This window comes from Podarcis bocagei (genome assembly GCF_964188305.1).
Source record: "Podarcis bocagei genome assembly, chromosome: 4".
NCBI classification, from domain to species: Eukaryota; Metazoa; Chordata; class Lepidosauria; order Squamata; family Lacertidae; genus Podarcis; species Podarcis bocagei.
Genome location: NC_138128.1, coordinates 4,321,063 through 4,343,078, shown reverse-complemented (window position 1 = coordinate 4,343,078; position 22,016 = coordinate 4,321,063). Strand labels below are relative to the sequence as shown.

Here is a 22,016-nt window from a genome sequence, read left to right as displayed (position 1 = left end):
CATTCCTCCAGTTTGGGGAGATCCTTGAGTTCAGAATCCTTTTTTGTTTTTACCAGAGAATTGTAGAGTTGGAACTGAGACCTCAAGGATTGACTAGTACAAACCCCTTAAAACATCTGTCTTTAGATAACCCTTTCCTGACACACAAATGTTACGAGCTTTCGTCTCTTTTACTGTCAACTGCCATTATTTTAAAATGTTTTTAATTGTTTTGCAGCAATTCTATTGATTTACTGCCATAAAACAGTACCTAAATTGTACCAAATTTAACTGATAAATATTTGGGCGTCATCTGGCCATGTGTTTGCATACCTGGCCACGTAGCGTGGAGTCTTCGGGTGCCTTTGCATTTATTTACCCTGGGCTTTGGGTTCCAGCTTTCAAGCGGGGAGTGGGGTGGGCAAGCAAGCATCTTCACCCCAGGAAAACAACCTTGGCACTCTGCCCAGGCTTCCGAGAATCAGTGAGAAAGGAGGGAAGATCAGAGCTCCTTCCTGCCGTGGGATCCGCCACCGCCATCCCTCCCTTGTTCCCACCGGCTCCTGCAGAAGACAAACATCAGGCACACTAATTAGCCGCTGGCACACCAGCCAGAGGGGAGCTTTCTCTGGAAGCAGCCCCAGGAGACGACTCACATTTCCTCCACAATTAGCCCTAACCAGGAGGGCTGGCTTCATGTCACGACCAGCACTATACACAGCAACCAGCCACCCAAGTCTGAGCAGGCTTTGCCAAGCAGGTGCCCTCCAGATGTTCTGGACCACAGCACCAATCAGCCCCCAGAAGGGACCAGTTTAGTGAAGGATGCCGTACAGTCTCTTACATTCTGCATCTCTCTCACCACCTCCCCATCCATCCATCCATCCATCCACTCCTGTGTTCGAATCCTGCTTGAGACATCTGGTCGGCCACTTGTGAGCACAGGATGGTAGGCTTGATGGACCACTGGCTGGAGTCCAGGAGGATCTTCTGATGTTATTAACTATACATACGATAAAGGCTGCTACCTGCTGACTTGTGGGACATCTTTTGGGGCAAGGAAAGGCTAAGGAGTAAACCCTACACAAATCCGGAGTCAGACTCAGTGACTATGCATTCACACCAAAAGAACTTCACTTCCTTTTGCGATTATTGGGTCAATATGCACGCACACTGAAAGAACACGAAATGAAGAGAAAGAAGCCCAATGAAAGGTTATTCATCTTCTTTCTATGCATATAGAACCAAAAACAACCTGTTTTGCTTTGTTTGGGCTTCTTTCACTTCGCTTTGCGTTTTTTGGGTGAATATGCATTCACACGGGAAGAACTTCACTTCCTTTTGCTAATTTTTGGGTGAATATGCATGCACACCCAGAAAACACGAAACGAAGAGAAAGAAGCCCAAGCAAAGGTTATTGGTCTTCTTTCTATGCATATTGACCCACAAACAACGTGCTGTGCTTTTTCTTACTTTGCAAAGTGTCCCTAAGGCGGTTGGATGACGCCTTGTACGCCTCCTTCCGGCAGGCAAGGTGGTGCCAAACATCTCGCTCTGCTTTCCTTTGGACCACATCAGTGAGACTCATACTGGGGGGGGGGGGATCTTGCCACCTGGGCAGCCCTGGACCCCCAAACACTGCCCAGGTGAGTTGGATTGAAGGAACCTTGACCAAGCCTTATGAGGGAATTGGACAGGCTTGGCCTGGAGCAGAGAAGATTGTGAGAGGCGATGTGATAGCCAGCTTCAGATTTCTGAAGGGCTGTCACATGGAAGAAGGAGCAATCTCGTTCATATGTGGTGGGATTGTAAGGTAATTAAAAAATTTTGGGAAATGATACACAACGAATTGAAGAAAATGTTCCATTTAACATTTGTTTAAAAAGCCAAGGCATTTTTGTTGGGGATTGTAGGGAAAGACCTGCCCAAAAAGCTGAAAAACATCTTTATGTATGCGACAATGGACGCGAGAGTTCTGGTAGCACAAGGATGGAAGACTGAAGAAACCCCAACCAAAGAATCATGGAAGAAAAATTGACTGACTACGCAGAACTGGCCAAACTGACATACAAGCTATGGGACAAGGATAATGGTGACTTTAAAGACGAATGGGAACCCTTTACAAAGTATCTGAAGACGCAACAAAGCAAACTGGACTCCTTGGCAGGTTTTGAATAAACATTCACAAACTTTTTATTGATAATAATCAGCTAAATAGTTTGAGGATCTATACAACTTTGTAACATGCAGAAAACAGCATTTTTAGAGAAATCAAAGACTGGAACTGAGGGAAGTCGGGGGTGGGGGTGGGAGGGTTCTGTGGGGGGGGAGGAAAAATGGGGGGGACAAGGATGATATATTTTTAGATAATATGTCTTGTTATAATTTTGAATAAAAAAAATTAAAAAAAACCACAACAACCCCCCCCCCCCAACAATCTCGTTTTGTGCTACTCCAGAGGCTAGGACCCACGAATCTTCATTAAGCGCAGAATTAATGGCCAAGGAAATTGGCCAGGCTATAAAAGGTTTTGAGGATTAGCCTTCTGGTTAGGGGTTCAAGTGGCCAGAGATCTGGAATCTGTAAGCGCAGAAGAAGGAGCAGTTTTGCAACCTTCGCCTTTTCTCAGCGCTGGGGGGGGGGGAGTGCCTGATTTTCCACAAGTATTTATTTAGGAAGATTCAGCGCTCCCTCCAAACAGGCGCCCAGTCTTGCCAAGAAGCCTGGTGCCCAAGAAGAGTCAGGTTTGTTTTGCTGAAATGTAACTTCATCGACAATAAATCAAAAAGTTGGAAAAACATTTAGCAAAGGAAAACTGGGCGGCAGCAGTTTGGGGGGGGGGGAACGATTGCCAGTGCCCTAAAGCAAAGAGCAGGCGGTTATCCGAGAAGCAAGATGGATGGGGAGGCAGAATGGAAGAAAAAGTTTTTTGCTGTTCTGGCGAAAAAGTGGTTATTGGAAGAAGGCCTGGGTCACAAAACGCCAGTGAGATGGTGGACCTGTCTGGGCTGGGCCACTTCAGGTTGCAGGAGGTGTTTCCACACAATTCAGTTCATCCCCATTCTTATTTTTAAAGATCCCTGCACATAGAAAAGTAGCTCAACAACATGAAGGCTAGATAGAAACCTTCTCTTCACTCCCTTATTTTTAATATTTTTCGAACAGAGGCCCACCTGGCCTCAACCAGGTGGTGTGCATTTAATGCAATTTTTTTTATAAGATGTTTATTATTATTTTTTCAAAATATTACAAAAGTAAAATAGAAAAAAGAAAAAAACAAAATAAAAATAATTAAAAACAACTCAGTCTTTCCATTACTTATTTTTCATTAGCTTGTTTCCCGGACCTCCTCACGCCTCCCTTTCTTGTATTCCAATTCAGTTTGCTGGTTCAGCAAATCCTTCCCCTCTTTGTTTATCCTAATCTTTAATCTTAAAATATTGTACCATTAAATCTTTACCTATTCGTAATCAATTTTTCATATTCCCTTATAGTATTGCAGCTAAAAACCACTTAGTTTCTATCCAACATCATTCTAACATTCATTAATTTTACAAAATAAAAAAATTCCTTCCAGTAGCACCTTGAAGACCAACTAAGTTAGTTCTTGGTATGAGCTTTCGTGTGCATGCACACTTCTTCAGATTAATTTTACAATATTTCTGTAAATAGTCTTTAAATTTCTTCCAATCTTCTTCCACCGACTCTTCTCCCTGGTCTCGGATTCTGCCAGCATTTAATGTAATTTTAATCTGCTTTAGTATTTTAATAATAATAATAATAAATTTTATTTATATCCCACCCTCCCCAGCCGAAGCTGGGCTCAGGGCGGCTAACAACAATCAAAATAGTCCAACTTCTATGTGTTTTAAATTATTGCTGTATTTTTTTTGATTTACCTTTCTGTAAACTGCTGGGGTTTTTTTTAACAAAAAATAATCAAGCAGCGTTTAAATTTTATGAAATGAAATGAAATAATTTACGTGAAGCTTCTTGATCCCGTAAGCCAGTGTGGCCTAGTGGTTAGAGGAAGGGTAGCCAACGAGGCACACTCCGAATTTGCTGTTAGCCTCCAGCTTCTAGGTTATTAAGAGCAGGACGTGCGAGTCCCGAGTTCAAATTCTCCCTCAGCAGCAAAATTCACTGGATGTCCTGGGGCCAAACCACTATTTCTCAGCCTAACCTACTTTCCTGGGGTGCTTGGGAATGAAGGGCAGGATACAAACCAAGAAGGGAGGAATTATTAAAGGGTGGCATGGCAAAGAGCCCCAAAGTTACATATTTCCCAGATCCTGGAATTACACTAATTGTGGGTTTAATTTAACTCGTTTTTGTGCAAGAGCACCCTTTCAGGAAAGGCTTTACTCGGAAGAGCCTTCAAAATAAAAACTAGTATAATAATAATAATAATAATAATAATAATAATAATAATAATAATTTTTATTTATACCCCGCCCTCCCCAGCCAAGGCCGGGCTCAGAGCGGCTTACAAGCAATAATAAAAACAAGTTAAATGATTACAAAATTAAAAATACAACATTAAAATATTGAAACATTAAAATATTAAAATGTAGCCTCATCGCAGGAGGAGAAGGAAAAGAAAAAAGAGAGGGAGGGAATCAAATTGGCTCCAAGCCAAAGGCCAGGCGGAACAACTCTGTCTTACAGGTCCTGCGGAAAGAAATAATATCCCGCAGGGCCCTGGTCTCATGAGGCAGAGCGTTCCACCAAGCCGGGGCCAGTGCTGAAAAGGCCCTGGCTCTGGTTGAAGCCAATCTAACTTCCTTAGGGCCCGGGACCACTAGGGTGTTGCTATTTATGGACCTTGAGGCTCTCCGTGGGGCATACCGGGAGAGGCGGTCCTGTAGGTACGAGGGTCCTAGGCCGTGAAGGGCTTTAAAGGTCAAAACCAGCACCTTAAATCTGATCCTTTACTCCACCGGGAGCCAGTGCAGCTGGAAAAGCGCTGGGTGAATATGCTCCTATGGCAGAGACCCTGTAAGGAGCCTCACTGCAGCATTCTGCACCTGCTGGAGTTTCTGGGACAGCTTCAAGGGCAGCCCCACGTAGAGCGAGTTACAGTAGTCAAGCCTGGAGGTGACCGTCGCATGGATCACTGTGGCCACGTCGGGGCGGGAAAGGTAGTATGTATATGAAAGGTAATGTAGTATGAACCACGGACACTCCGATAACCAAACTTTGCACCCTGGTGCTGGATCAGGCACAATAATAGTGCAATTCTACATGTGTCTATACAGAAATGAGTCCCATTGAGTTCAATGGGGATTACTCTTGAGTAGGTACAGGACTGTTCCTTTCATCTCACCTTCAAGTCAGTGAGTTATCTCAGACTGGCAAGCTCTCCTGTTCAGTGTTAACGGTTGCCAGAGTGAACTGTGAGCCAGGACTGAGACGAGTTCAAATCTCACCTCGGCCACAAAACATTCAAGGCAACTAAAGCTTCCTGCAAACCTTGTGACAGGGCAAGGGAGATAATTTTGGTTTAGATTACATGGCAGTTAAGGATTACGAGAAAACCTCACTGAGAAGTTGAGATGCTCCAACAGGAACACTGAATATTAGTTTTCCAAGTAGAGCTCCTGCGCCTTGGAACAGCTGCACAACAGGCAAAAATCCAACAGGTGAAGCAATCTCTTGCCCCACTTCATGCAGGGAATGTGCTGGGAATGTGTCTGTGTTTAAAGGCCCAGGGATCCCCCTGGAAATTCTCATTAATTTCCTCTCTCAGGGAGTGGCCTTCTTTACCTCCCTGCAGCATCGCTTGCAAAAGTTCACCACTGTCTCGCTGCTTCCCCAGAAAACCAGCTCTAATCAACACCTCTCATGTCCCAGTGACGCACAGGAGAGGGGGGAAAGGGAGCAGGAAGGGGTTTCCCCCTTCAAATATTCATGCCATTTCCATTACACGTTGGAAGTAACGATAACGCACTGAAAACCTCGTCCCTTTATCTGGAATCTCCTGGAAAACAAGACACGGAAAAGAAAACCCAGCTCCATCTCTGCTGTCAACTTCAGACCATGACTCTATTTTTCAGGCATCTCTAGGGTTGCTGTTGCTGGGACAACGGGACATTCCAGGAGACAACCGCTGTCTGAAGGGAAAGATGTGAAGAACTCTCTACAAAGCGGAATGACCACATCTGGAGAGCAAACCTATTCCAAGAAGAGGGGGAAAGAATGCAGTTTATCCTTCCTCCACCACCCAGACACCCTCTACATGCGGGCGGCAGTTTTCACACAAGATTCTCTTAATGCTGCCAAGACATCACTGTTATTAAAATGGCAGTTGCACACTGCAGCTTTATAGCACTGCATGACCCAGTTGTGCCCTTCCTATGGCTTGGATTCTCCTTGTTTATTTTTTAATTAGAGTGGTGCCTCGCAAGACGAAATTAATTCGTTCTGCGAGATTTTTTGTCTAGCGAATTTTTCGTCTGGCGAAGCACGGTGTCGGAAGTTTTGGAAAAGCTTCAAAAATCACCAAAAACCTCAAAAAAGGCTACCACACCGCATTCTATGAGTTGCTCCTCGAAGTCAAGTCGCAACTGTATTAACGGTGTTAAGAAAAAGGAAACAAACTTGCAAAAAACGCAAGACGTTTTCGTCTTGCAAAGCAAGCCCATAGGGAAATTCGTCTTGCGAAGCAGCTCAAAAACCGCAAAACCCTTTCGTCTAGCGAGTTTTTCGTCCTGCGAGGCATTCGTCTTGCGGGGCACCACTGTAATTGCATTTATATGCCATCTTTTCCTTCAGGGAGCTCAAGGTGGTGGACAGGGTTCTTCTCCCCACTCTTCCTTTAATCCCCACAACCACCCTGTGAGGTAGGTTAGGATGAGAAGCAGTGACTGGTCGCCAGTGTCACCCAGCAAACTTCCTGGCTGAGTGGGGATTTGAACCACAGAGTATCAGGTCCCAGTGTGGTACTCTAACCATTACGACACACCGGCTCTTACTAGCCGGTCCAATATAAGGCCCTTTCCAATGCTAAAGGCCTCTGAGCAGCTGCCCAAGATGAAGATATTTCACCAAGGGCTTCCTGAAGACACACATATACCTGTTAGAATTCCTGCTCCATGGCTGCAGTCATTGGATTTTTGTCTATCAAATGATGGTGTATGTTTTGACTCCACAGAGTGGGAAGTGATGGAGACAGGATGTTTGTGTTCCTGTGTTCCGTGAAGTGCGACTATTGTCCTTTGTTCTTTCTCGCTTTGCTGTCTGATGCTGGAGAGAGAGGGAGCCACATTGCAGTGCTCTGTGTGTGTTTATATGTAAATAAAGTAGATTAGCCAAAATGCTGAGTTGCTGAGGTCTGTTACGCAAGCTGCGAAGACTCTGTGGATCCCTAAGTCTGCCGATGTCTGTTGGCATCGTTCACTGTGATGTTCTGGCAGAAGAAAGCTTATGGAGCTCTCGAATGATCGACCAGGAGGGAGGGAACATGTCAGTCGGGCATGTGTCTCTGCCAGGGTCCTACTCAAGTGTAGGCTGAACTCCTGACAATACCATGCACTTGAGCATTTACCCCGAGACCTCAGGCTGCATGGGCTGCCTTTCCACAGCCCAGACCCAGAGGACATCGGGTATGAAAGTATGTTTGAGGGTGTCAGAACCCAACAAAGGATGTTGCAGCAGCCAAAGTTACCCAGGGCAGGACGGAGAGTCTGTATCAACACATTGACAAAATGTATTCTTCAAGGCCGAATGTTTTCCCGGTGTAAAAAACACTATGGGGGTACAAAGGCAGGTGAGGCTGTGAAACTCATCTCACATCTTCCTGACGTTGCAGGCGAGGAATAACGAAGAACAAAGCCACCGCTTGGGTTTTTAATTTTATTTATTTTGAAAACTGGTTTCTCGTGAAAGAGTACACTAAAGAGAGCATAGGTTTTTCCTTTTGTCACCCATAAAATGTGGACTGCCTGCTGCCGGTCAGCACAGAAGTGACAGAGCATGCACTGAGCTGCAGGCTGCAGAAAGAGCCTCCTCCGGGCCGTTTCCTCAATTTCAGACGTAATGCGCACCAAGCTTCCTTTAAGAGCCCTAGGAGGGGGAGAAAAATAAAGGACAGAGGAGACCAAAAAAAAAAAAAAAAAAGGCAAGGAGTTAGTGGCAACCACAGCTCTACCACCACACGGTGCCTTCCTCCGATTCTGGGCCCAGATTCACTCAGCTACAGAGGCGAAACGGTGGTGGTCTCAGCCACTCTTCACGGCTATTCTCTGAAATGTTTTACTGGGCAACCTATCCCAGCCGCCCCCCAAGCTGGCGCCCTAAATGTTTTTGGACTGCAGTCCAGAACACCTGGGAGGCGCCAGAGGTTGAGGAAGGCCCAAGGAGCTTCCTGGAGCAAGCATCTTCTAAGCAACCCATTCCGGTTCTTCAGATTAGCTTGCAACGCATGCACATCATTTCAGCGGTTCAGGAAAAACAACACTTCCAGAACATGGCTTGCTTTTTAGGAGAAGACGAACCGTCCGATTTCTTCAGCCACAAACTTGCCTGCCATGTCATCATTTGTGATTAAGGTGCTGTGACCAGCTGGAGATATGGCAAACGGGATTCTAACTCCCCTGCTCCAAAGACTCCAGCTGATTAACAGCCGGCTCTACAAGAAACCTGAAGGTGAGGCTTGGGTTTTAGCAGGCCCAGTCAGAAGCTGACCCTCTGAGCCATCCAGCCTGGCAAGAGCCCTTAACACCAGTCCAGGAATCCAGAGCTGACATCCAGGACCTGCCACGCTGCAGAAGAGGCACAGCCCTGGCCAAGGCACAAGGCTGCCTGTGGGAATGAAAGGGCACAGGGAACGATGGAGCCGAATGGTACAGGCAGAGCTGAGAATTCTGCACTCTGCCCAGCCTGGTTCAGTTCTCAGCAGCTACTGAATTATTTGCCAGTTTTGTGTGCAGTTCTCTGTGCAAAAACCAGTTCAATCTACAGTCATACCTCGGGTTGCGAACGTGATCCATGTGGGAGGCTCGTTCGCAACCCGCAGCGATGCATCTGCACATGAAGCGATTCGGCGCTTCTGCGCATGCGCAAAGCACAATTTAGTGCTTCTGTGCCGAAACCTGGAAGTAACCTGTCCCGGTACTTCCGGGTTTGGTGTAGTCCGTAACCCAAAAACCCACAACCCGCAGCATTCGCAACCCGAGGTATGACTGTACAGTGGTACCTCTTGTTGCGAACGCGACCTGTTCCAGAGGCCCATTCGCAACCTGAAAAGAACGCAAACCGCATATGCGCGTCTGCGCACTCGTGGGTTGCGATTCATCGCTTCTGCACATGACGTCATTTTGCGCGTCTGCGCATGTGGTGAAACTCGAAAGTAACCCATTCCAGTACTTCCGGGTTGCCACGGGACGCAACCTGAAAACGCTGAACCTGAAGCAAACGTAACATGAGGTATGACTGTACTGGATTTTAGAAAGCTAGTGAATGTCGCACTGCTCCTGTTGTTTTGAGAGCAGGTTCCGAGTGAATAAGAGCAAAGCCTGACTTTCCTCAACACGGGACTAACCACGGTGCTTGTTGCCACATAATGTCGAGGCCGGCCCTGTCATTGGGCAACTCTGTCAACTGGTTTCTGTCCTGAATGACAGTAATGGAGCTTCCACATCCAAAGGCAGCAGACCTCTGAATATCAGAATATGGCAAGGTCCATCGTCCCCTGCACATGTGATTTCCTCAGGGTGCTGTCTTGGGTTAGGTTCAGCCCAGGCAGGGACGTCTCCCTCTTACGTACCCCCACGTCTTAGTCATCAATGTATTCAAAAGGCTCCGGAGCCTCCGGTTCCTGCTCCTCCTCCTCAATCTTCGGCCCATGCGCAGCCACGGGCTCCACCAGCTCTTCTGTGTCCTCGCTGGTGTCTCTCAAGACAATGATGCCCCCAATGGAAAGCTGGAGAAAGAGGAGCACCAAGTGAGTTCAAGGTTCCCCGAGGCTGCTGGGTCAGGGGCCAGAGAGTCAGGGTCATGCGGAAGCTGCATCACAAGCCAGCCAATCCAGAGCAGGGGGAGGGGGCAAGAGCTGGCCCCACCCCCTTGTTTAATTGCAGCTGCAGCTAAATTTAGCCGCCTGACAATCACTGCCCCCATTCTGGCACCCTGCTCAGCAAAGGGACATCTGCATGACACAGGAGGGGACAAAGTAGTCCAGCCTCTCCAAGGTAATCCTGACTGGAAACGGCCCACTGGCCCTCACCTAGCAGAGAGAAGGGAATCTACCAGGAAGGTCTCTTGCACAAGCCATAATGCAATGAAGAGGAGACAGAGGTGGCCTAGGGCAGTGCTTCTCAAACTTTTATTTCACTGCACCACACTTTCAGAATTAAATTATTTATTATCATCACCCTACCCATCTGGCTGTGTTTCCCCAGCGACTCTGGGTGCACACCTCCCTGGGGAGCACATTCCACAAATGAGGAGCCACCGCAGAAAAGGCACTGTTCTTGTGTTGCCACCCTCTGGAACTCTCGTAGAGGAGGCACATGAAGAAGGGCCTCTCATGATTGCAGGGTCTGGGGAGGTCCATATGGGGAGAGTAGCCACCCTCTCCTCCATGAATCTGACCAATCTTGTTTCAAAGCCTTCTAGTGAAGGGTCCTATGGTTAAATATGATTAAACCTGCTCAAAGCCAATGATGTTAAATCAATGACATGGTGAGTGGGAGGAATCTGTCGCCTTCCCCCCCACCCAGATGCTGCTGGACTACAAATCCCATCATCCCCCTGCCCAGGAGCCATGCTGGGTGGGGCTAATGGGTCGTCAAGTCCAACAACACCCAGAAAGTGCCACAGGTCCCCCACCCCCTGCTTTATGGTGTGAAGAGGGTCGTCAGTGGAGAGATATGCGCTCGACTCACGGTCTTGAAAGGCTGGTATCGGCAGCTTTCTGGCATGGTGAGGACCTTGAGCTGGGCGGGCATCACCCGGGCCGGATTGTCAAGGAGCTGGAAGGACGGCTCAGGCTCTTTTTTCTTCTCCTTCTCATCCTTCTTCTCGGTTTCGTCCTGTTTGCGGATGGGAGGAAAGAGGCGTTAAAACACACACACAGCCAAATACATACGAGAGGACAGGACGTGGAGCCACAGCAGAACCTGCCCATCGTCCAGCCTTCGTACCAGCACAGACGTGCCCCACGTCAATGAATAATAAAGCAAAACGAAGCCAAAATCCAGGCACGCCAGGCAGCCTTAATGGGTTGGCTGCAAATTTTAAAAAGAAGCAGAACTTTATCCTGTCCCGTCCGAAGCTCAACGATGGGTGTTTTTCTGAGCCATAAAGCTGTCTCCAAAGATGGCAGCAGTGAGAAATCGGCCGGGATTGATAGCTCTCTGGAGGCTACTTCAGGTACACTTTGCTCCCCTCGTGGGCTGGTGGAAGGAAGGCTTTCCTTCAGCCTTGTTAAAATGCCTCTGGACCTGTGTCATGTTTTCCCCCCTTACAGGTACGGCCGCATGTTTGGACAACACAGGAAGAGGGTTTTCAGTTCCCAGGGAGTTGGGAAGAAAAGTTGCCCGGACAACAGAAGACACCCCAGAGCCAAAAGGACACAAAGATGAAGGCACCCGGAGCGGAAGACAGAGGAGAGTGGCAAGAGCCAAACAGGCTTCAGCTTCAGTTTCTTGACTCGGCTATGAACTCACTGGCTAGTCTTGGGGAAACCACTGTCCCCCTCGCTCGGCAATGTGGGCGTACTAATGAAGAATGTCCTGTCCTTCAGATGGAAGGATAGGTGCACATGAAAGCTCCTTCAAGTGGTCTATCAGCCTCCCTGGATGTTCAGGACTACAACTAGAGGGTGATGGCCGCACTTGCGGGGAATGATGGGAGTTGTAGTCCAAAACAACTAGGGAGGGCTGCAGTACATAAATGCGCAAACCAACTTCCCCAGTGCCTGCTTCCATTTTTTAGTTCTTCCCACTGCTCCTACTGCCTGCTTGACTGCTGGGCCTTCACATCTGGACCCAGTTCAGGCCACCTCCACCCCCCAAAAGCAAAAGACAAACCAGGGTGGGAGGGAACACAGCTTGCTGCTCACCCACCCTGGGCAGAAGAACAGGGAGGGACAGCAAGGAGCAGTGGGGCCAGGGGTTTCTGCTGGCGTGTGGGTCAGTCTCTCAACACTGGCCCTGCACCGACCAGAAAGAGAAAGGGGGTGGGAGGAAGAAACATGGGAGCACCACCCCAAGGCAGCTTCTGAGAAAATGACTCGAGCAAGTGATCCAGGCCACATGCTACAAAGGAAGGTGGAGACCCCAAGAGGATCCTGGGGTGGTGGCAACTGCAAGATTCTTCTCTGATCCCAAATATTAGGAGGAAAAAAGGGAGCCTCCTCTGGCAGCATCTCAGCCTCTTTGGGAGAAATGAGTGCCCCAGGACAATCCAACCAGATACCCAGAGAACACCAAAAATTGAAAATTCATTACCAAACTTAAAACCATGGAGGGACCTGGTTTGAACAAAGACATTGGCTTCTTATCCCATTATACATGACTAAGCCATTTCTCACCTTCTCACCCCTTGCCTTTTCCTGTAAGACCTATTACAGTCGTTAAGAGTTGTCAACAGGCTCATCTCAGCTATCTGCCAATCTCCCATTCCCACCACCCTTCTGAGTAATACCCCTCCCCACCTTCTCACTATATAGAAGGATCTGGCAACTTCTGTTTCAGTGTATCTGAAGAAGTGTGCATGCACACGAAAGCTCATACCAAGAACTAACTTAGTTGGTCTTTAAGGTGCTACTGGAAGGAATTTTTTTACTTTGACTATGGCAGACCAACACGGTTACCTATCTGTAACTGGAACCAAAAAATTGAATATTTGATGTAGCTCAGCACTCAGTTTTGCATTTCCCCATGTCTAATGAACTCACTCCAAGTTAGCTTGTCCAGACTGGAAGCAAGGCTGCCCTCCTCAGAAGCAGCCTCCTCATCCACTTCCGAAACTGGTCGGCTTGGATAAGACTGCCTCTGTCCCGCTTGCTGCAATCACGTCTTTGCCCCTCTTCGGCCTGCCTCCCGTTCCTTTGGGGCTTTCTCTGGGGCCCAACTGAAGGCCAGAGAGTGAGATGAGCAAATAAGGGCTAGGCAGAGGGAGCAGGGTCCCTCCCTGCCCCACGGCCCATAGCCAGGCCTCTGTCTCCCTCTCCATGCTTGACCAGCTCCAGACACCACAGTCTCTGCAAGCCAGAGAGCTTCCTGAAGGTTCGGCAAAACATGGTGGTTTCTCCAAATAAACTTGTTCAATTCAGGTACCACCGTAAGGTAACTGCAAACGCCACTTAACTATGGGATGAAACCACATTGACTGAATTCATTCAGGGTTTGCTGGATTTAGGGTTTAGCTAAGATCTTACTAGTGCTTTGCAGCACAGGGATGTTAGACTAAGGTCATTGCTTCTCTCTCTTCCAACTGCAGTGTCAATTTAATATTGCCTCCCTATTGGATCCTTACTGACGCCTAAGGAACCCACTGACAGAGGAGAGTTTGACCACCATGAAGTGGCTCCAGAGGCCATGCTTCCTAGATCAATGCCCCGGAACAGCATTCCTGGACGATGATTCGGAGGATGGGAGATTATAGACTCACCACTTCCATTTTCTCCTCTTCCTTCTTCTCTTTCTCCTTCTCTTTCTCCTTCTTCTTGGCCTTTGCTGTGATGGACAGCACAGCAGTAGAAACCTGAGCGTGAGAACAACAAAAGGCTTTCAGGAGAACAAGCCAATAATGGTGCTCTGAGGGTCAGGCGCAGATATGGCAGGGGGAGCAGGAGGCCCTAACTGGAGTGGGGGAAGAGTGTGTGTGTGTGTGTGGAGAGGGGTGGAAGAAGGAGGGTCAGCTGTATGGCCCATGAAGCCCCCAAGATTAGAGGGCCCCAAAGTTGGAGGCCCAGCTCACTCTTGCTTCTCAAAAGGTTTGTTTTCAGAGGCTGACAAGCAGGAGCTCTTAATCTCCTGAGGAGCCTTCCGATGCTTCTCTGAAAGAGTCCCTGGAGCAGGGAGAGCCTCCCAGTTGGCCTCATACCCTTTCTGAGCATGCAGAGGCAGCATCCTTTGAGGGCTGCTTTTGGGGTTAATTCACACATTACGTTTTGACAGATCCGTGTACACTCATTAATACTAATAGTGTACATCTGAAAATGCTGGGCCTTTAGTGGAAGCTAGCGCAAGAGGGCTTTCCCCAAGAACACTGGGGGAGGAGAGGGAAGACCATCCTACTATAATCCACCTATAATCTATGACCAATAAAAACATATGTTTGAAATGAGGGAGGGAAGCACTAGGGATTCAGGACTGCCCGCTGCTCCCCGCCAGGCCCACCGTTTCAGGGCAAACTTAGGTTTTCTACCACACATTGTGTGAAATAGCGCAGAGGGGCAATTTCGACTTTGATCTCAGGGGCAGAGAAGCCTCGAGACACGTGAAGGGGTCCCAATGTAGCAGCAGCAGGGGCAACTGTTTGTTCTGTCTGCGCACAAAGCCAAGCAGCCCACATGGACACAGGAGGGCCGTTCACCCACCTTTTCTTTTTCCTTCTCTTTCGGCACCTCCAGCGGGGCTGGGTAGGCAAACGTAGAGGGCTTGACGTTGGATCTGTACTGCACTTTTGGCATCTGCAGAAGGAAGAGAGAGAGAGAGCGCGCGTTTGGAGGGCAAAGTCGGACAGGCATGGCGGAAGGCCGGAGAGCAAAGCGTAGCCTCGTGCGGTGCCCTCGTTGGGAGACGCACACAAGCCAGGTGAAGCACAAATGCTGCCTCTGCCACTCGCCGGAAGCTTCTGAGCCATCAGGGAACTGAAACATCATTATTCCATTACGAGGCAATTTAGTCCCGGTGAGGCAGTTGTGCCCTCGCTGGCTCCCACACGGTACAGAGCACTGTTTGTGCTCTTGCTTTCTCTCCCGGCTTTTCACATTTCGGCCATGACTGGAAAAGGGATGTTGAAGGCAGGGCTGGGCAAACAGAAAGTGGGGGGTTTGGTGGCAGGTTCAGAACTCAGCATCTTGAGAATCTCACATTCACACATGCCCCAAGTTTCTAGCCCTTATGAGGCTAGAGGAAAGACGGAAGGAGAGTCTTGCAAAGGCTGCAGTGAAATAAAAAGGTCAGGGAGGATGGGGGGAGTGGAAAGACACACTCTTTATTCGCCATAAGTCTTCTGAGGGATTTCACATGCAATTTCCTTCCCTGTTGTGACGCCTGTCCAAATCCTACAAACTTCATTGTGTGGATCCTGAATTAGGATCAAGCACAAATACCTAAAGTAACACCGGCTTTGGTAAGTGTGGCCACTGGCTGCTGACTTTCACGGCCAAATTATAATCGAGAGCAGATGAGCCTGTTTGTGGACTGTACCCCATGGGGCCTTTGTGATTGGGTCCCCTCCGCCCTCAAAGGGTCTTAACGCAACCATCTCTCACATAAGCTAGTCCCCTATGCGCAGGGACATATTTTTTTTACATATCGTGGGGAGTTCAATCTTGTACTTCACAGACTGAGACGAGACTGCAGAAAGCAGGTTTATCCGTTCATCTGTCTGTCTCTGAGAACCGATCTGCCGCCTGTGCCAATCGTTCAGCTCAAGGTGATCTTGCCGGATTTGCAGGGATAAAAAGGTAGCCTGAGGTATGTGAAATTCAGGCAAAGAGGTGGCATGTGCCCAGCCTGCAAAACACATTGCTGAATTCGGCTTGCTGTCGTTGCAGAATCCAAGTTACTTCTGAGACAGCATTTCCATCAGGTTTGATTTCCCCAGGACACAACTGCTCTGAATCATGGCCACAGACACAGATGCGGTTGTGCAGACCCAAGAACAAGCAGAGAGAAGCCAGGCTTCTCGCCTTACTGTGTATTTTCACATGGCAATTCTCTCTCTAGAGAGCCAGTGTGGTGTAGTGGTTAAGAGCGGTGGCCTTGCAATCTGGGGAACCGGGTACGCGTCTCCGCTCCTCCACATGCAGCTGCTGGGTGACCTTGGGCCAGTCACACTTCTCTGAAGTCTCTCAGCCCCACTCACCTCACAGAGTGTTTGTTGTGGGGGAGGAAGGGAAAGGAGAATGTTAGCCGCTTTGAGACGCCTTTGGGCAGTGATAAAGCGGGATATCAAATCCAAACTCTCTGCACCTCCCTCTTCGGGAAAGCTTGGAAAGCGCATACCCCACAGCCCGGCCTGCCTGGGAATGTCTACAGTCCTCCTCACCACAGATTCAATGGACTTAGTTGGGGAAGGGGCCTTAGGTCCATGGTAGAGCACCTGACTTGCTTGCAGAAGGTCATCACTTCAATCCCTGGGATTACTAGTTAAAAATTCTGGGAAACCTTCCATCAAACGCCTTGAAGGGATGCTGGCAGTCAAAGTAGGTGATATTGGGTTTCACTCCCCAGCATCTCCAGATACAGGAAGCAAGGCTTGGGAATGGTCTCTCTTCCAGAGACTGCAGAAAGCCGCTGCCAGTCAGAGTCGATGATACTGGATTGAAGGACCAATAGTCTAACTCAGTAAAAAACAGCTCCATATGTTCACATGATAAAGTAATGCGACTGCTTTTCTGAGTCCTTCACCATCCTGGTGCCCTCCAGAGGTTTGGGACTAGAACTCTTATTAGCACCACCCTGCGTGGCTGAGTTTAAAACATCTGGAAGGGAAGAAGCTGGAAAAGGATGCAGAAAAGCAACCTGAAATCCGTACTGTAAATATAATGTGTTCTCCTCCCACTGGCAGAAGCCCCCAGGTTCCGACCAGGCACTTCTTGCACATTCTGAAACTTCTACTTGCAGCCTAGAAATGTCTTTTAAAAAATTATTCTCAGGATGCTGAAGGTGAGGGAGCTGCAAGTACAAGGACTGCCCAGAGCCCTGGTTCTGCCTGTTAAAAGGATAAAAGCAAAAAGTGCATTTTGAGGATGGCGTTAAGAGGGCTGTGCAAATCGGCAGCGGCGGCAGCAGAGTCCGAAATAAAATCATCTCTACTCTCCAAGTTGGCAAGTCATTTTTCCTAAGCCACCCCTGAGATAAAAGTCTGCAGCAGTGTTCAGGAAGTGGCAGAGGAGGAATTAGGTGGCTTCAGTTTGCTCTGCATTTTCCCTGCCCCCCCCCTTAACCAGAGGGAGGCCAACTTCAAAACCTGCCCTCCACCCTGAATCTTAAGCTACCTACCACGACCCTGGCGATTTACAATCATTTTCCTTAACGTTGCCAGGAAACAGCTCCCTTCTTCTCCTGGCTGATGCAGATTCTCATCATGCTTTCCATAGCTGGGGGCGCAATATGCTCTCAGAGGGGGAAGCTTGAAAGATTAACCTTTGAGAGCGCCGATGTGATGCTGTGCTCACTGCTGGCTCCCCTTTTCGCCCACAGGAATCAAACGGCGCCCGAACTTAATGAAAGGGAATATAATTGCATCCCACAAATCTATTTGAAAGGGTGGTGCTGAAGAGGAGAGAGATCAGCAGTTCGGGCTTAAGGAGAAGCCGGAAACTGGGAATCTGAAGGCGGTTCCCCTGAAACTGCTAGAGGACCAAACCATCGCCTTGGTTTGGGGGACAGACTTGCGATGAGGTCAGACCACTGATCCACCTGGCCTAGGATGGGCTTCTTCAGGTAGCTGCTGCTCCCTAAAGTCCCAAGGGGGCATTTTCCCAGCCCTGCCACCCAGGGTCCCTTTCACAGGAGGCGCTGGGGATTGAACCAGGTTACCTTCTGCAGGCAAAACACCAGCTTGTCCGTTATAAGGGAGCTGCTATGCAATGAGTAGGATTATTGGTCCTTCCAGGCTGGTGTTTCCTGCTCTGACTAGCAGTTCCTCTACAGGGTCTCAGGCAAGAGGGGAAAAGGCTTTTCAAATCACCCATTAATTAATTCCCTTTTTAAAGAAGAGTTTGGATTTGATATCCCGCTTTATCACTACCCGAAGGAGTCTCAAAGCGGCTAACATTCTCCTTTCCCTTCCTCCCCCACAACAAACACTCTGTGAGGTGAGTGGGGCTGAGAGACTTCAAAGAAGTGTGACTGGCCCAAGGTCACCCAGCAGCTGCATGTGGAGGAGCGGAGACGCGAACCCGCTTCCCCAGATTACGAGACTACAGCTCTTAACCACTACACCACACTGGAGATGATAAAATATTAGATCCAAGACCTTTGGCTCTACAGGCCTGCATGTGTACTACAGTGCTCAGCTTGGAAATCACAATGCTCAACAGCTGAAAGCAGAAACCCCAGGGGCAAGACAAAGCCAAACCTATTTACACAGCCAACAACAACAACAACAACAACAACAATAATTTATTATTTATACCCCGCCCATCTGGCAGAGTTTCCCCAGCCACCCTGGGCAGCTCCCAACAGAATATTAAAAACATGACAAAACATCAAACATTAAAAACTTCCCTAAACAGGGAATGTCTTCTAAAAGTCAGATAGTTGTTTATTTCCTTTCCACAGGACAGGTGCCATTACAGTGGTACCCCGCAAGACGAACGCCTCGCGAGACGAAAAACTCGCAAAACGAAAGGTTTTTTCGATTTCGAGTTGCATCGCAAGACGAATTTCCCTATGGGCTTGCTTCGCAAAACGAAGCTTGCCCCGGGGACAGCGGGTCTTCTCTTTTGAAGCAAGGGGCGGCGGGGAGATCGCTTCTCCCCACCGCCCCTTGCTTCAAAAGAGGTCCAGGGGCAGCGGGAAGCGCTCCCGCTGCCCCCGGACCTCTTTTGAAGCAAGCGGCTGCGGGGAGATCGCTTCTCTCCGCAGCCGCTTGCTTCAAAAGAGGTCCCGGACCTCTTTTGAAGCAAGGGGCTGCGGGGAGATCGCTTCTCCCGGTGCTCCGAAGCGGGGCGGGGGGGGGCGGGAACACCTTCCCCCACCGCCCCGCTTCAGAACGGTGCTCCGAAGCGGGGTGGGGGGGGCGGGGACACCTGCCCCAGCCGCCGGGCTTCGTAGCACTGCTGCGAAGCCGGGCCGGGGGGGGGGCGGGAACACCTTCTGAAGGCGGGCGGGGGGCGAAAGTCTTTGTCCCCCCTGCCTGCCTTCCCAGGGGCTTTTAAATCGCCCCGGACAGCGGAGAAGTCCTCCACTGTCCCGGGGCGATTTTAAAATGCCGCCCGCCAGCATTTTAAGATCACCCGGACAGCGGAGAAGTCCTCCGCTGTCCCAGGGTTTTTTAAAATGCTGGGGGTGGGAAGAAAAGCCCTTGTCCCCCCCCCCCCAGCCTTCAGAAGAGGTCCGGGGACAGACTGTCCCCGGACCTGGTCTGAAGGCGGTTTCCCTAGGAACGCATTAATTGATTTTCAATGCATTCCTATGGGAAACCGTGCATCGCAAGACGAAAAAACCGCAAGACGAAGAGACTTGCGGAACGAATTAATTTCGTCTTGCGAGGCACCACTGTACTGAGAAGGCCCTCCGCCTGGTTCCCTATAACCTCACTTCTCAAAGTGAGGGAACCACCAGAAGGCCCTCGGAGCTGGACCTCAGTGTCTGGGCTGAACAATAGGGATGGAGACGCTCCTTCAGGAATACTGGGCGGAGGCCGTTTAGGGCCTTATAGGTCAGCACCAAACTCTTCTATAACTCTTCTTCACTGGGTTGGGCAGGTAAGAGGCAACTCTGGAGCACGCAGAATGCCACCAGGCTATTCTGACCGACGCAACGCCATTTCGGCCCCCAGAAGGACGTACCTTGAGGTCCTTGTTAAGGCCGATGACGCAGGTCGGAGTGAAGGCCAGCGACAGGAAGTGAGAGAGAGGAAACCAGAACCAGAACTGGGTGAAGACCAGAACGCCGACCACCGAAGGCATGTGTGTGTGTCCAGTCCTCGACTGCAGAGAAATAGTCACGTTGTGGCCGCCTGGGGAGTTAGCAGAAAAGAGACACAGGGGAGGTGAGGGTTGCTTGGACTTAGAAAGGGCCCAGAAGAGCCACTGCAGTTCCACGAGGTTCAGGCGGATCTCTTCATCAATAAGTGACTTGTGATTAAATGGTATAACAAACATTGAAATAAAACAATGGGTAAAAGGAAATCAAACCGGGAGGAACAAGACAGTAGAAAGAGTTCACCCTCCTCACTCCCACCCGTGTCAAGTCAACTGGGCATAAACCAGGCTTCCCCAATCTGGTGCCCAGCAGATGTTTTGGGCTACAATTCCGTGTCCCTGCAAGGTTGCTGAAGGCTGGCGCAGGGCTAACAAGCCAACCGCTTTTTGTTCACCTACTTAGAACAATTCTTGCAAATCCTCATTCAGAGTGAGTGGTAGCCATCATTTGCCTGATGTGGCCGGTCATTCTTAGAAACACTGGGGTAACTCAGGGGGCAGAGCATGGGGCTGTTAAACTCAAGGTCGTGGGTTCAAGCCCCTCAAAGGATTCCTGCATTGCAGGGGGTTGGACTAGATGACCCCCGTGGTCCCTTCCAACTCTACGATTCTATGATCCCTCTCTAGGAACCGACCACAGTGAGCACTTGGAAAGCGGCTAAGAATGCAAAAGAAGCTCTGCAGGATCAAAGAATCCGTTGCTCTAGCTTAGTGACGGGCTTTGCAAGCAGTCGTCAGCCAGATGTTTCTCGGAACTTAAGAATAACATGTCTCCTTTATTATTTCCCCTCCAACACCAGGAATTCTGAGGTAACTTGCTCGGAATACAGAGATTTGACTCAGCTGTCATGAAGGTATGTGGCAGAATGTCTGATATACTAGTCAGAGGTATAATCCAGATATGTAGGCTCTGCTGATTTCATCTTTGTATTGTTGCTAATTAATTTATATACTGTACACCACTTAAGAGACTTTTTCTAAGAGGTTTATATTTTTTTTCTAAATGAAAATAATAAATACAAATAAATGAGTATCTCTCTGCTCCATTCTCTTTCCTTCTCCCTTATGTCCACTTGCCTGGAAGCAAAATTACTTCTCCATCCTTTCCCCCCATCCAGAAACCTCCGATCTTCCTGTGCCTAATAACTAAACTAGGAAGAAGGGGAAAGTCTGCAAGAGATTACATTCCCCCTCTCGACCAGAAGCCGCTTCAGATTCTACTTCCTTCTTCCTACGGGTTATAAATCTCAGCAGCAGAATTAATCCTGCCAGATAACCAAACCCCTTAATTTCATCCTTGCAAAGCAGTGATCAGAGAGCTCATCAGGTTGATGCAACGCAGAAGCTCCCAGCCAAAGCCAAACAGAAAGCTTAGGCCCACAGAGGGAGTGGGAAGGTGTCAATCGGATTTTCAGGGCTTCCAACCAGTTAGGCAGACGGGAGCTGAAGAAGGCCACCGGCATATTTATTGCTGCTGATGAGGCAGAGGGCAGTGGGCCTAATCTATTTAAGATGCAATCAAACTTCAAGCCCTTTTACATGGGGGGGGGGAGACTATGACTATGGAGGTCCCCCCAAGCCATCAGACCTGTAGCAGACCTGCCTGGGAGTGCAGCTGCAAGGCTGGTAATGGTCCAGATTTGGCCAGAAAGTAAACACCATGACCAGAGCGACCGGAAAGTTCTGAATTTGTAAGGTGTATTCTGAAAAGGGTGCAGTATAGTTGAGTTCTACAGGATCACTCTGGATTGCTTAAGTTGGGAAGGGGCTCCCTGCTAATGAGTAGTGAGATCTCTCTCTCTCTCTCTCTCTCTCTCTCTCTCTCTCTCTCTCTCTCTCTCACACACACACACACACACACACACACACACACACAGGCTTCAGGCTGTGTCCACGGGCCAAGCACACCCTGCTGAAACCCATCATGACTTTGGTTTAAACAACTTTGGAATTTTATTTTTCAACATTTAGCCTCTTGACTTCGCCTGCCTAAAATCTTGTCATTTCTGGAGAAGGTGACCTCAGCCCTCAAGCATTGCATTCACACTCTCACAGTTTCTGTTCTCTTTGCATGACACCCAAACTTTCTCTTGGCTCCCTGTCCTCAGGGCCTGTCTGGGAGCAGGAAAGTTATGCGATCTTGCTCTGCTGCTCATCTCAGAAGCATCGCCAGGGGTTGAAGGGACAAGGGTTGACACAGGGC

At 49.0% G+C, this 22,016-nt stretch overlaps 1 protein-coding gene across 1 annotated transcript in view; it reads right to left on the bottom strand.

Annotated features, from left to right (window-relative positions):
- Positions 1–7,819: 7,819 nt before the first annotated feature.
- The window catches only part of PSMD1 (proteasome 26S subunit, non-ATPase 1), a 93,188-nt gene continuing 78,991 nt past the window's right edge, over positions 7,820–22,016 (bottom strand). Inside the window, exons 20-25 of the mRNA XM_081190101.1 lie at positions 19,679–19,848; positions 14,528–14,620; positions 13,597–13,689; positions 10,866–11,012; positions 9,746–9,901; positions 7,820–8,043 (exon numbers count right to left, since the gene is read on the bottom strand). Of these exons, the coding sequence (XP_081046227.1) occupies positions 9,755–9,901; positions 10,866–11,012; positions 13,597–13,689; positions 14,528–14,620; positions 19,679–19,848 (650 nt within the window). The 3' untranslated portion in view covers positions 7,820–8,043; positions 9,746–9,754. The remainder of the gene's footprint in view (positions 8,044–9,745; positions 9,902–10,865; positions 11,013–13,596; positions 13,690–14,527; positions 14,621–19,678; positions 19,849–22,016) is intronic.